Raw genomic sequence first — 14,797 nt, 5'->3', positions numbered from 1 at the left:
GTTCAGATCATCTGTGATACTTGGACATATGCTCAGGACCCAGCTAACATCCTGTTACCTCAATTTCTAAATCCCCATTGGTATTTTCTGAATGACCTCCTTGTGAAATAAATTAGGCACATTAACAAACAGGCAATAATCAGAGGACGGGAGATAATCCAAATCCCTGGGTTTAGCAGTATGTTAGTTCCCCAATTCCTCTTACCAGGTGGTCAAGTCTACATATTCAACATCATCCCTCAAGGCACTGACATGTTGCTGGAGTGTATAACATGCCTGATCCAAATTGCTGTGCTTCACACCAGATTGAGCAAATGCATTTAGTCAATGACAGAACAACTTGAGGACTGATTTAGTTATTGCTCCAAATGTCACTTACGTCTGCCAAAGCTTGAACAATAACCATTCCTCTTTACATGTTTCAACCTTCCCCACTCGCACCTGTTGGGTGTAAGCACACTAAATTTTGAAATATTTTCCTCAATTAGCCTTCACTGTTCCTAACCAAATTTTGTTTTAAATTATTGCATGCGGATAATATTGTTTAGGGAGGGGGAACACATGCAACACTAGTAGCGTCACAATCTCATTCCATGCATGTCAGAGTATCAAACAATAGAGAGACTTCAACTCATGTTTCAAAATAATAGCTGCTATTACTTTTTTCACCATAACGTCTGACGCAAATGATCGAATTATCTTTACTCATCATTTCATTTGACAGAATTAGTGGATCTGAGACTATGTCTTTCTCTTAAAATGCTAGAAGAGAAAAATAAATGTGCACTCTACAAACAATTCAATACAGAACAGATGGCCATGAGAGAGGAGATGGGAGCATCGCAGTCTTGTCACTGGACAAATAATCCAGAGATCCACATAATGCTCCAGGGATATAGGTTCAACACCCACCATAGCAGGTGGTGAAATTTAAGTTTAGTGACTAAATCTGGAATTGAAAAGTTTCCTTCCCCCTGGAATAGTCACCATGTCAATTGTTATTGATTGCTGTAAAATCTCACTAATGTCCTTTAGGGGATTAGATCTAACATCCTCACCCAGTCTGGTTTACATCCGACTCCAGATTCACAATTCAATTGATCTTTACTGCCCTCTGAAATAGCCCAACCAACCATAACAAAGTGAAGGACAGGCAACAAATAGTGGCCTCAGTGATCCACATACGCCACAAAGGAATGAAGAAAAAGTATGTACATTTTCACTTTAATACATACAAAAATATACCTTACAATTGTATTGGTACATAATTACAAGAATGTCAGCTTAGTGGGAATGTTACTACATTAATAATCCAAAGACATGTGATTCTTAACTGCTCTCTGAACAAAGCAAGCTAGTCAAACTACAAGAAAATGTACAAGAAAATTAAAACCCAATTGTCTACCAGCACTGACTTAGACACTGTACATGCCAGATCCATCCATTGCTAATGACCCATGCAGTGTTTGTTCTCACTAACATCTGGATACTTATATCAAAATTGAGAGAGATTTGCCAAAGACGAGAAAAATCACTGTCTGATTTTTAGAACGCTACCTGTCCATCAAAATCCCAGGTCACTCAATCGTCATCCCTGGGTATGTGCTGTCTCACAGGCAGGGCAGACCCACCAGAGGTTGCAGGTCACAAATAATTAAGGCCACTACATTTGACTCTCAGCCCCATGAGTCTTTGTGGCAATAGGTCAAACACAGGAAAGAAAATCATGTGGTTACCAACCACCATCCTCTCAAGGCACTTACTCAGTTGACTAACAATGTTGTGCAGAATAAGGCTAACACAACTTTAATCATTGCTCTGGTTGAGAAAATGGAGGCCAATATCCTGTCCTTTCCTTGCCTCATGGACTGCAAAGGGTGAAGCAGAGAAACACACTGTGGCCTTCCATTGCTGCTATTTTGTTGAAATAAGCCAGGACTGTGGAGATAGCAGCAAGCACCTTTCCTTAACTACAATCAAATGCCTTAGCTTGGGTTATCTCCTTAAAGAAAGTGTGCCTTTTGAAATTACTTACAGCTTGGATAGACTCGAAAAAAGGACCTTACTACTATCAGCTGATGAATTGGTATTCAAAGGTTTACCACATCTGGAAGCAGCATTGAAGGTAGCAAGGACAGCCAACATAGCCTGGGTGAGAAATTTCTATGCTCAGCTGTCCACATTAGTGGCTCAGGATTATGAATCCTTAAGTGCTATCATGCTAGATTCCACTTGAAACAGATGGTGACAGAACAGAAACAAGGGGAAAACATACATAACTTCACCCTTACCAATCCACCCAAAACAGATGCATCTATTGATGACAAAAATCAGTGATCACTGCACAATATGGAGACAAAGTCCCCTCTCTAGACTGAAGACTACCCTCATTGTGCTGTGTGGCACTACCGTGATGTTAAATCGAATAAATTCAGAACAAGTTAACTGCAGGCTGTAACTTCAGCATTAGCCTCATTCTGCCCAATTCGAGCCAAAGACTAATGTTGGTTCAATGAGTAGCGTAGGACAATATTGCAGTTGCAGCAGCAGCACCATGCCCACTCGAAAATGAGATGCAATCCTGGCAAAGGCACAGCAGAGGATAATATATAGGTTAAAACAGAAGCAGCAGCCAGTCTGCTTCCAGAATGTTTAATGTTCTTGTGTGTTCTAACTCCATTCACATTGTGGCATTTCTACTCAGTGATGTGCAGCTCCATGACATGACCACAAGATTGCTCTCGTCTGCCTTGCACACAGAACAATTGTTGTCAACACAAGCTTCTGCAGTGTGATTGGACCATGCATCAATAACACAGAGACCACTGGAGAAATTCTAATGTCAACACCACGTTCTCCAGTGTTAATGGGCAGAATGTTGAACAATCACTCCCTTCATTCTTCAAGCCAGCTTTACAAGCATTCAGACAAATTCTTGCACAATTAGCTGCAATGGACTGAATACAGTATCGGAGTCACTGTAAATGTTCTGTCCCAACTTCCATATGGTCAACCTTCCAGAAGGATGCCAAAGAAACAACAACAAAAGACACTAAGCTCACCTTGAAAGTAGCAGCATTGACAACAGCGATTGAAAGATGTTATAAATTGTTGAAAATGCCTCTGAACAATTAATTGATGAGGCCAAGGCAACAGTAGGAGGAGGAAGAAAAGGAATAAAATTCTGCATTCTGGATCCGACTACCTCCAAAGATCCATGGGTCAAGGATTAAGCTCTTCAGTCACAAAGCACCACAGCAGAAACCTGTAACCCCAAGTGGCCATCATCCTTGAAATCAAGGGTCAATCGCGATGACAGTGGTTACCTCTGACTAGAACCAAACCAGACTAGCCATATAAACAATACCTACCAAAGCAGGTCAGGCAGGGAATTCTGCGTCAAGTAACTCACCTCAGCACCCCTCAAAAGCTGTTCCTCTACAAAAGCACCAGGTCAGGAGTGCAATGAAATATTCCCCACTTGCCTGGATTGTAGTTCTAACAACACAAAAACCCAACACCATTTACAAAAAAAAGTCTACTGCATCCACACCCCATCCACCACCTTAAACATTCACCCCTTCCAATGCCAGCACTGTGGGTGCACACTGCAGTAGTTCAAGGTGGTGATTCACCACCATCTCTAGGACAATTGAAATGCCAGTCTTGTGGCAATCCCATGACCACTGGTCATTGTCTTAAAAACCCATTTAATTCGCTAGGGATGGAAACCTGCTATCTGCACTTGGTCTAACCTACATGCACCCCAAACTCTCAGCAACGTGGTTGACCTTTAATAGCCTTTGGACAATTAAGAAAAGGCAATAACTAATGGCCTAGCCAACAATGCTCACATCCCTGGAAGGCATTCAAACAATTGAATTAATACAGTTCCAAGATTTGTAACTATAGGGCACCACAATTGGTCTTAAATTAAGAAAACTGTAAATGGTATAAAAATGTTTTTAAAAGATCCTGTAATTACACAAAGGTTAGTAAAGAAGGATTCATACCAAAAACATAACCCACACTAATTCAAAGTCTTATCATTTTGTATAGTTTATTATAAGATGTTGAAGCTTCCACATCTTGGCTATTAATAATCTCTACTAGATAACCAAAGAATCAACACTGTAATTGAGAGTTTCACTCCCATTGAAACTCATAAGTACTCCCAACATTAACACAAAACATCAACACTCGATCCTGCTAGCCTCTTATTAAAGACAATTTAGTTTGCTCTGAGCCTGAGGAATCACACTCAGTCCCTACATTCCATTTCCTCCCACCTCAAAATTTCAGGCAATAACCACACCAGCAGCTTGAATTTATGTAGCACATTGATCAGAAAAAAATGTGACAGCAATTCACATAACGGGTTATTAGGGCTGATGACCAAAAGCTTGGTCAAAGAGTTCTTATAGTCTGGAAGGTAGAAACAAAATAGCCAACAAAAAAAAAAGGGAAGTTTTGACATATTTTATAAAACTTTGGGCCCTAAAGATGAAGGCAGAGCCAAATTTAAAATAACAGAATCTACAGTTCTAGCTTTGACAACAGAGGGCAGGTTTCTGGAAGGGTTGTCGTGCTCGAGGAGGTTAGAGAGGTAAGACTGGGAAAGAGGAGAGTTGTAAAGTAGACATTACTTCATCAGTAGCCATTAACATTATCAAGTACGAGGTGGACTGACAAACAAGACTATGCAAGTCAGAATATAGACAGGGTTTGCAATCACCTCAAGATTAATAGAGGACACAGTGCAAAAGCCAGGCAGTGTGTTAGAATATCCACTCAAGTCTGAACAAAGATAGGGATGTGGGCTACAGCATGTGCTAAGGCAGCATCAGACAATGGTATGGGGATGGACATAAGGGGTCCTAGTGAAGGCACAGATGTGTGGTCAGAAATTTTCAAACAGAGTCAGGCAGCATCTGAGCAGCAGGAAAAATCGATGTGTGCGCGAGAGAGAGAGCTCACTCTGTTCACTCAGCGCGGGCTCGGAGGAAGCCACAGTGGTCAAGTACTATATACAGGTAAGTAAGGGTGACTTGATGACAGGATACTCTGCTTCTGTGCAGTTATTCCAGTGATGAGAAAAATAAAAGTGATCCTGAAGTAATTCACTCGCAGTCGTCTTTGAGTTGGGATAAGCATTTCTGCCAACGTGCCGTTATTTTGGAAGCCTGACTTGTTCAATCCTGAAGACTGGACCCATTATGTGGAACAAATGTGTTATTTTTTTCTGGACAAATCACATTTGGGAGATGAAAACCAATGAGCAATTCTCCTGACAGAATAAGGGACCCACAGTTTTTTTTTCCAGATATTAGGAGCCTGATATTTCTTGAGGTACCAGATACTAAAACCTTTCAAAAGTTGACAAAATTTAATTAAGGAATATTACATCCCCAAGTCTCTAATTTTGAGATTATATTGGTCTTACTTGGCAGTTTGAGAACCAGGGGAATCCATGATGGGATTTTTGACAAGGTTAAAGCAACTGGCAGAGGCATGTGACTTTGGTTTAACCCTTAGTGAGATTCTAAGAGACTGTTTGTTTAGTACATGGGGTTAATAACGTAACCATACAAAAGCACTGACTAGCTGAAGCCTTCAAACAGGCACTACACCAGGCTTTGTCATTACAAAGTGCAACAAATGGAGCATACAACTTACAATGTATTTTGATAGAAGTGGACATCCTTACCAATCCGGCTGAGCTTGGGGGACACCACTCAAGTAAAGGCAAGAGCATAGCCTCACTCAGGACATGTGCTGAACAGAGGGACTCTAAGTCAGCCCAGAGCAAGACCCCAAAACAAAGCCAAGCCTTGTTCAAAAAGCCAACAATTTCTTTCAGGATCTGGGCCAGCAAGCCATTGCAGATGTTGCCGATACGCAGGCTCGAGACAGAGTGTGCCGAGGCCTGAATCAAGAAAGAGAACTCATAGGCTGGTATCCAGGAGTGCGCACACCTTGGAAGGCCCACCTCAAATCTGACTCAGAGCAGCTACATTGCTCATCAACATCCAAATCAGAACCAACAGAGTGTGTGGCTAAATGGTCACCTGGTTCTAATGGAGGTTGATACTGGAACAGCTGTATCAGTGCTTGCAGAACCAGTCTTTAACAAAATTCACTCTGGGCTCCAACCCTTAAGTTGGTGTAAGATATCGACTAGACTGAGAACCTATACCGGGGAACTTCTACAGTTTAAGGGGACAACTTGGGTTCTGGTCTCGTATGAGAAGCAGCTGGTTCAGTTACCACGGATTACAGTAAAAGACTCGGGTCCAAGCCTGATGGCATGAAATTGGTTGCAAAAGATTCACCTTGACTGGCTCAGTATTTTTTTGATTTAGAAACTTTCTGCCCTAGTGAAGTCCTAATTACACGGGCATTTTTCAGGAAAGTCAAGGCCACCTCACAGTTTGACCTGGAAACAATTCCACAATTTTGCAAGGCCCGCCTAGTGCCATTTGCCTTACGTGCATAAGTAGAGGCAGAGGTCAGGAGGCTGGAGAGCAATGGAATCATCAAACCAGTATAATTTACAGAATGGCCAGCTCCAGTCAAGTAACTTGTTCAGCTTAACAGTTTGGTTCACCAGTAAACAACCTCTGTCAGCTGGATAAATATCCAATCCCTCACAAACATGGCTTACAATTATTACAGAAAATTCAGTCGTAACCTGGTCTCCATTCTGGCAGCCATATATCAGCTGTTGAAAGGAGGTCATCCTTGGATATGGTCTCGTAGCCAAGACGTAGCCTTTCAGCAAGTTAAGCAGCAGCTAACATTGTTTAAGGATGATCCTCTCCCAAGTGAGGGTAACAGAACCGGTTTTAAGCTTCCCACGTAGTTGAGATGGTCAAAAAGGCAAAATGACACCTCTTCTTCCTCAGGCAGCTCAGGACGTTTGGCATGTCCATGAAGTATCCTCACCAATTTAATCAGTGTCCTGGTGCATAACATCCTGGTACTGCAGCAGATGTTCTGAGCTTAAAAATGTGTTGCTGGAAAAGGACAGCAGGTCAGGCAGCATCCAAGGAGAAGGAGAATTGACGTTTCGGGCATAAGCCCTTCGTCAGGAATGAGGAGGGTGTGCCAAGCAGGCTAAGATAAAAGGTAGGGAGGAGGGGCGTTGGGAATGCGATAGGTGGAAGGAGGTTAAGGTGAGGGTGATAGGCCGGAGAGGTCGGGAAGAAGATTGCAGGTCAAGAAGGCGGTGCTGAGTCTGAGGGCTGGGACTGAGAAAAGGTGGGGGGAGGGGAAATGAGGAAGCTGGAGAAATCCGCATTCATCCCCTGTGGCTGGAGGGTTCCTAGGCGGAAGATGAGTCGCTCTTCCTCCAGGCGTCGTGTTGCCATGGTCTGGCGATGGAGGAGGCCAAGGACCTGCATGCCCTTGGCGGAGTGAGAGGGGGAGTTAAAGAGTTCAGCCACGGGGCGGTTGGATTGGTTGGTGCGGGTGTCCCAGAGGTTACCCTCCAGCCACAGGGAATGAATGCAGATTTCTCCAGCTTCCTCATTTCCCCTCCCCCCCCCACACCTTTTCTCAGTCCCAGCCCTCAGACTCAGCACCGCCTTCTTGACCTTCAATCTTCTTCCCAACCTCTCCGCCCCATCACCCTCACCTTAACCTCCTTCCACCTGTCGCATTCCCAACGCCCCTTCCCCCAAGTCCCTCCTCCCTACCTTTTATCTTAGCCTGCTTGGCACACCCTCCTCATTCCTGAAGAAGGGCTTATGTCTGAAACGTCGATTCTCTTTCTCCTTGGATGCTGCCTGACCTGCTGTGCTTTTCCAGCAACACATTTTTAAGCTCTGATCTCCAGCATCAGCAGTCCTCACTTACTCCACTGCAGATATTCTGCCCAGGACCATAAACTACGGAAGGTGGTGTGCACACCCCAGACCATCATGGAAGCCAATCTTCCATCCATGGTCTCTATTTACACTGCTTTTTGCTGCAGAAGGCTGCCATCATCAAAGGCCCATCACAATCTGGTCATGCTTTCCTACAACCTCTTCCATCAGGCAGAAGATACAGAAACTTGAACACATGCACCAGCAGGTTCAGGAACAGCTTCCTCTGACTGTTATTAGAGTGATGAATGGAGTCTCTAACTTCAAATAAATACTGATCTTGCCTAGGTGGACATCCTATGCAACATAATCTGTATGCCTCTGGCTAAGTTATTTTTCACCGTGATCTGTATATACTTGCTTACTATGATGTGCCTGTACTGCTCACAAGCAAAGATTCTCACTATACTGAGGTACACGTGACAATAAATAAATCAAATTAAAGTACTGACACACCATGATCCAAGCGAGATCTAGTGCTGACATACAATGCCTCCCTGTACAGTCTCGGGGTAGTGTTGCTTCACAGATGCACAATGGAGAGAATGCCTAATGGCGTATGCTTCCTAGACCTTGGCTGATGCAGACTGCCAAAACACCCAGATAGACAAGGAAAGCTTGTCTATCACCTTTTGGTGTGAGGAAGTTCCATCAGTACCTATAAAGGATATATATATTTGAAATAATGACAGACCATAAACCCCTGCAAGGCCTACTCAAAAAAGGATAAGGCCATACCATTTATAGCTTCAGGTCAAATTCAGGGCTCTCATTCTAATTGCGCATAATTAGAAGTTGAAACACTGTTGGGGGGGGGAAAAAGAGATAAAGAGTCTGAGACTCTTCCAAACAAGAGCAAGTTTACTTAAGATAAAATGTTTGGTGCCGAAACCATATAGGGCCATTTCCATGGTTAAGAGGCACAGTCAGATGAGGTCAGCTTTCTTGACATACAAACTTTGGGGTAGGTGAGGCAGTCCTGAACAAACACATGGACCACATAAAAGCTGCAAGCTCTTCCCCTCTGTTGAGTGAAGAAACCTCGAGTCGGAGGTGGTCACGGTGACGTTGCAGCCTCAATGTGTCTACTGCTTGAAGAAGAGGATGAATCTTTTCCCAAGATACACCTTGTGCAAGAGACTATACATACTTCTCATATCTGATGGAGAGTTGGTGCAACCGGACCTGGTGCGAAAACAAACCCAGAGAGTCTACAAGTAAAAGAACACGCCCACATCCCCAGACAGACAGGGGGAGGAAGGATGAAGTGCTTTTAAACGAGGTCAACGAAGTGGACCTGATGCCATGAGTTCCCTGATTGGGCCAGATTCACAGTCCTGGCAACAAGATAGAAGCCAGAGTATCAGAGGCTCTGTTCACTCAAAGCTGAGTCTCAGGAAGCTGTACTGGTGTCAGTCCTCTATACGTGTTAATTAAGGGTGACATACTGATGGGTTACCAGCCTCTGAAGTTACCACAGGGAACATTAAAGCAAACTGTCTCAAATCAAAAGAATGTGGTCAGCACCCTTTCTTTCTGCCACTAAGTCAAGTAAACACTACAGTCTTTCAAACAATTTGCCCTTAATTCAGAGACGCTTTCATTTTAATAGTCCTTTCGACATTTGTTGAATGTTTTCTGAAGTCTGTATTTACATTTACTCCCTTGAACAACATTCCCAATAAGCAAATAATCCAACAAACGGGTCAACTCTCATAATCCCTGTTCCCACTTGGTCATTTGTTGGAAATTCCACCATTAGCAAGGAGAAGTCCCATAATAGAAGGGGTCTGACAAAGTTCTAATCCAGATTCTGTAACTTGCAAACACTAAATTCGTCGAAAATCTCAGTGAGCTACATTAGCTTTAAAAACCCTGATTATTTGAGCCACAAAGGATAGACGGTGACAGTATCTGCCCTAAATCACTGACTCCCTCCCTTGTAAGAGATTTCAGACCTGTCAAAAGATAAATGCATTTATTTTAAAATGTTCCTTCAACTCCATGTTCACAATAGTGCAAACCCAACAAACTGTACATTTATCCGTCTGTACCCGATTATCAGAGTGCCAACTTCAAAGCTACATTAAAAGGCGGCTTGCTGCAAACAGAAACAAATCCAGCCACTAAAAACCTCTTCTCTCTGACATAAGGAAAACCAAGTCGCCAGATTAAAGAGATAAGCAGACTTTCAAGAATCGGTCATACGCCTAGGGGTACAGTGCTAATCCATCAATCATTCACTGAATGGAAAATACATAAAAGAAAACACTGAAATGTGTCGAAATAAAAACCCTCTGTAGTGGGATATAAAAAAAACTCCAAAAATGCGCTCACGGATAAGTTATTTAATAAAAACAGTACTCCACAGAGCAATTGAAGTCGACACTTTAAAGTTATATTAATTGAACCTGACTTTGGAACAAGAACAAATGGAAAGTAACACGCCAGAAGGAAACAATAACAGAACCTGCTGAATTTGTGTAAAATACTTTTAAAAACAAATCTGGAGAAACTTATCAACTCACCTCTACCCATCGCTGAGCGTCTTTGAATGCCAAGACGTGGTCAGGATCCGCCTGCTGTTTCCACTCCATCGCTCGGTAGCAGACACTGGGGGATAAAAAGTACACGCGAGGTTACTTTATGACTAACACCTTTGCCAAAAACTCGAGGCTGGAGGACGACGCAGAAGGCGGTTACAGTGAAAGAAGTGAAGCTGGGGAGAAGTCAGGTAATTGTGCAGCTCCCCAGGATCTCGGGTGCGGCGCTGTGACTGCACTTGCACTGAACAGTTTACATGGTCGAGTGGAGCAACAGCTAATTTCACTCGGAAGTACGGAGCTGCACATTAGTTGTAGAAATAACCTACCCACCCCTCTTTCCACTAACTAAATGAAACATTTCGAAGTACAAACAGACTGAGCTCTGGGACTGGTTAAATCCCATCTAGTCCACTGTTTACTGCTGTAACTCACCCAATTATCTCCCCCCTTCTAATTTACCTGGTTCTTCAACTTTAGGGACGTATTTTAATTTTTGCATTAATTACAAAATGAAACCAATTCTCCCTTGTTGCGCTAGACAAGCAAAGTACTGCTTTGGAAATGTCTGTTAAGCCTACAACCTGTCTTACCTAGTCTAACACCTCCACCCGCCGCTTTCAGACTCTCTCTCCCATGTCTCTGGTAGTTTTAACACTTTCTCGCACATTCACCAGCGTCACTTCTCACCTGAGTATCTCAGGGAGAAATACTGGCTAAACAGTTCCGCTAATCCGCCCAGGCTGTCACTCAACGCTTTCACCCGCCCATTGTATGATAATGAGTAACACAGCACGGTCTTAAGTAGCTTGGAGCAGAGCACAGAACCCCATCCTTTCCTCTTTCCTCTTCCCTCCCTCCCCCCTACGCAATATGTGTGAACTGAAGTTCTGTTTGTATTTTAATGGAAATAAGGCCAGGTTTACAGAGATTTAGATGCAAACCAGCCTATATGCAGAGTACCAGAGCACTACTAAACTGCCCCAGAGGACCAAAATACAGTATTAAAGATTCTATCTGTTTAAGGTTCCAGATATACCATGATTCAAGGGTGAAACAGATTACTTCTATTATGCTATGATGCTCCCCATGGTTGAACATTCCACTAAAACTCATGAAATTCAATTGACAAGATTTTATCTCCAAAAATATGCTTTACTCACAGAGATGTATAGCACAGAAACAGACCCTTCAGTCCAACTCGTCGATGTCAACCAAATATCCCAATCTAATCTAGTCCCACCTACCATCACTGGGCCTATATCCCTCCAAACCCTTTGTATTCATATATCCATCCAGGTGCCTTTTAATGTTGTAATTTTATCAGCATCTACCAGTTCCTCTCAGTGAAAAAGTTGCCCCTTAGGTCCCTTTTAAATTGTTTTCCCTCTTATCCTAAACCTATGCCCTCTAATTCTGGACTCACCTACTCCGGGGAAAAGACCTTGTCTATTTATCCTATCCATGCCCCTCATGAGCTGACCTCTATAAAGTCACCCCACAGACTCCGACGCTCCTGGTAAAACAGCCCAGCCTATTCAGCCTCTCCCTATTAGCTCAACCCCTCCAACATCCTTTTAAATCTTTTCTGAGCTCTTTCATGTTATTCCAAATTAAATCGTATAATCGACAGAGCATTTTCCACTCTGAGGTGCCTCAGTACAATTTCAGTACTCTTAATATTTTCCAATATACATTTCATGTTGAGAATGCAGGCTATGGAGGCCACAAGGGAAACGCTCCGCAAGTAGGCGGCCTGTCTCCCCAATATAGAGGAGGCCACAAGGGATGAACTCGGATTTCACCAGTTTCCTTATTTCCCCTCCCCCCACCTTGTCTCAGTCAAATCCATCGAATTCAGCACCGCCTTCCTAACCTGCAATCTTCTTCCTGACCTCTCCTCCCCCACCCCAGTCTGACCTATCACCCTCACCTTGACCTCTTTCCACCTATCACATTTCCGACGCCCCTCCCCCAAGTCCCTCCTCCCTACCTTGTTGCTTACTCCTCATAGGCCATAATGATCTTTGCTGAAAATGTGTTGCTGGAAAAACGCAGCAGGTCAGGCAGCATCCAGGGAACAGGAGAATCGATGTTTCGGGCATAAGCCCTTCTTCAGGAATGAGGAAAGTGTGTCCAGCAGGCTAAGATAAAAGGTAGGGAGGAGGGACTTGGGGGAGGGGGGTCGGAAATGTGATAGGTGGAAAGAGGTCAAGGTGAGGGTGATAGGTCAGACTGGGGTGGGGGCGGAGAGGTCAGGAAGAAGATTGCAGGTTAGGAAGGCGGTGCTGAATTCGATGGATTTGACTGAGACAAGGTGGGGGGAGGGGAAATGAGGAAACTGGTGAAATCCGAGTTCATCCCTTGTGGTTGGAGGGTTCCTAGGCGGAAGATGAGGCGCTCTTCCTCCAACCGTTGTGTTGTTGTGGTCTGGCGATGGAGGAGTCCAAAGACCTGCATATCCTTGGTGGAGTGGGAGGGGGAGTTGAAGTGTTGAGCCACAGGGTGGTTGGGTTGGTTGGTCCGGGTGTCCCAGAGGTGTTCTCTGAAACGCTCCGCAAGTAGGCGGCCTGTCTCCCCAATATAGAGGAGGCCACAAGGGATGAACTCGGATTTCACCAGTTTCCTTATTTCCCCTCCCCCCACCTTGTCTCAGTCAAATCCATCGAATTCAGCACCGCCTTCCTAACCTGCAATCTTCTTCCTGACCTCTCCTCCCCCACCCCAGTCTGACCTATCACCCTCACCTTGACCTCTTTCCACCTATCACATTTCCGACGCCCCTCCCCCAAGTCCCTCCTCCCTACCTTTTATCTTAGCCTGCTGGACAAACTTTCCTCATTCCTGAAGAAGGGCTTATGCCCGAAACGTCGATTCTCCTGTTCCCTGGATGCTGCCTGACCTGCTGCGCTTTTCCAGCAACACATTTTCAGCTCTGATCTCCAGCATCTGCAGATCTCACTTTCTCCTCCATAATGATCTTTCCCTATTACGCCTCTGAGGCGCTGTCCCAGGCTGAACACACCCTTCAGTATATAATCCTGGCCATTGAAATGCATCAGCCTATAACACTCAGATAACTCATTGCACTGGATTCTAAGTTTCAGACATATATTACTTGGCAAGTTTATAAAAGGTTGGTGACAAATTCAGTGTGTTCTCTCCACTCTGCTAATTCTGATTTCCTTTCCATCATAGTCTTTCTTAATGATCAGTGTCTTAAGGTACTGAGCAGGGAAATTGGTTAGTGTGACTAGCCAGGAAACCAATTTTAAATGTTATTTCAAAAGTCTGTACCACACATGCAGCTATTTGCATTTTTTATAGTCGTTGATCTTTTGTCAGCTTGATTCACAGCACTTTGAAGTTATTCTGGGGAGAAATATGCTTCAATCATTACTACATCAAATTACCTTGATGACTGATAGGAAAGTGATGTTTGCCAATTGTCCTTGAGAGTTTTCCATTTCTCTGCTTTTTAAGACAACAAGTATTTGAGAGAAAGAATTGCCATTGGGAATAGGGATAGATTAAAAATAACAGTTCTTTTCATCAACCTGGCCACAGTAAAATTGTCTGCTCTAGTGTAACTGTAGATATGACTTTATGAGACTCTTGTCAATATTTTTCAATTGGATTCACAAAAATGTTTTGGAGCTAAGTTTTAATAACTTACAGAGATTTAACAAACCAGAACAATTTGTATTTCTGTATCTCCAGCAAAATTGTAATAGGTTCCAGCATGTCGACCCTCAAATTTGTGTTAACCAGAGCTTTAAAAAAGCCAAAGAAGCCCCTATGTAACCAGATTTATCTCCAAACAAGTTGTAGGTCAAAAAGGAACAAATCAAAACAATGACACAATAAATATGTGAAAAATGTCTTTATTTATCAATTTGTTCACACTTCACAATGACCTTACCTTGTACAGTAAAAGGCACAAGAACAGTAGTTTCTTTGTGTCACCAAGTTGATGCAGAACGTAGCACATGAAATTCCTTGCTTCATTTTCTACCAGTGTGCGTTTCATCTTTAAACATTAAAGAGCAATCTCATCAAAGATGACAAAATAGTCCAGTCTCAGCCAAATTAAAAATGTTCCTTGGTGCATATTTGTTCAGGGTGTAGATAAGACCATTTTGAAGTCATCCCTGCAGGCTTGCCTGTGACTTTGCACACTGGCTACTCCGGTTGGCATGGTGACACAATAAACATGTATCATGAGTTTAGCTAATCCAGAATTCAAATTTGGAAATTTGGCTTCTCAATGGAATCCTTCTATAGGATTGACTATTTTGCTAATGGGAATGGCTGAACAATTTTGCCACAAGTGAAGTTTCTGGTCACCTGAGTTTGACCCATTGTGATTTCAGTATGATGCCCTTA

The 14,797-nt window shown here is 43.3% G+C and overlaps 1 protein-coding gene across 6 annotated transcripts in view; it reads right to left on the bottom strand.

The window, feature by feature from the left end:
• Positions 1-11,115, bottom strand: part of LOC122550529 (LIM domain only protein 7) — a 229,781-nt gene extending 218,666 nt beyond the window's left edge. Inside the window, exons 1-2 of one of the 6 annotated variants that reach the window (XM_087987949.1) lie at positions 11,102-11,115; positions 10,397-10,481 (exon numbers count right to left, since the gene is read on the bottom strand). In XM_087987949.1, the coding sequence (XP_087844075.1) occupies positions 10,397-10,465 (69 nt within the window). In that variant the 5' untranslated portion in view covers positions 10,466-10,481; positions 11,102-11,115. Of the gene's footprint in view, positions 1-10,396; positions 10,482-11,004; positions 11,059-11,101 lie in introns of those variants that run through there. The other 5 variants (XM_087987954.1, XM_087987953.1, XM_087987952.1 and 2 more) reach the window with 5 other exon arrangements.
• Positions 11,116-14,797: the final 3,682 nt, after the last annotated feature.

This window comes from Chiloscyllium plagiosum, unplaced genomic scaffold, assembly GCF_037043375.1.
Source record: "Chiloscyllium plagiosum isolate Xiang-an unplaced genomic scaffold, Cpla_swu_hap1 HiC_scaffold_6, whole genome shotgun sequence".
NCBI lineage: Eukaryota > Metazoa > Chordata > Chondrichthyes > Orectolobiformes > Hemiscylliidae > Chiloscyllium > Chiloscyllium plagiosum.
This window is presented reverse-complemented; position numbering and strand designations above follow the sequence as displayed.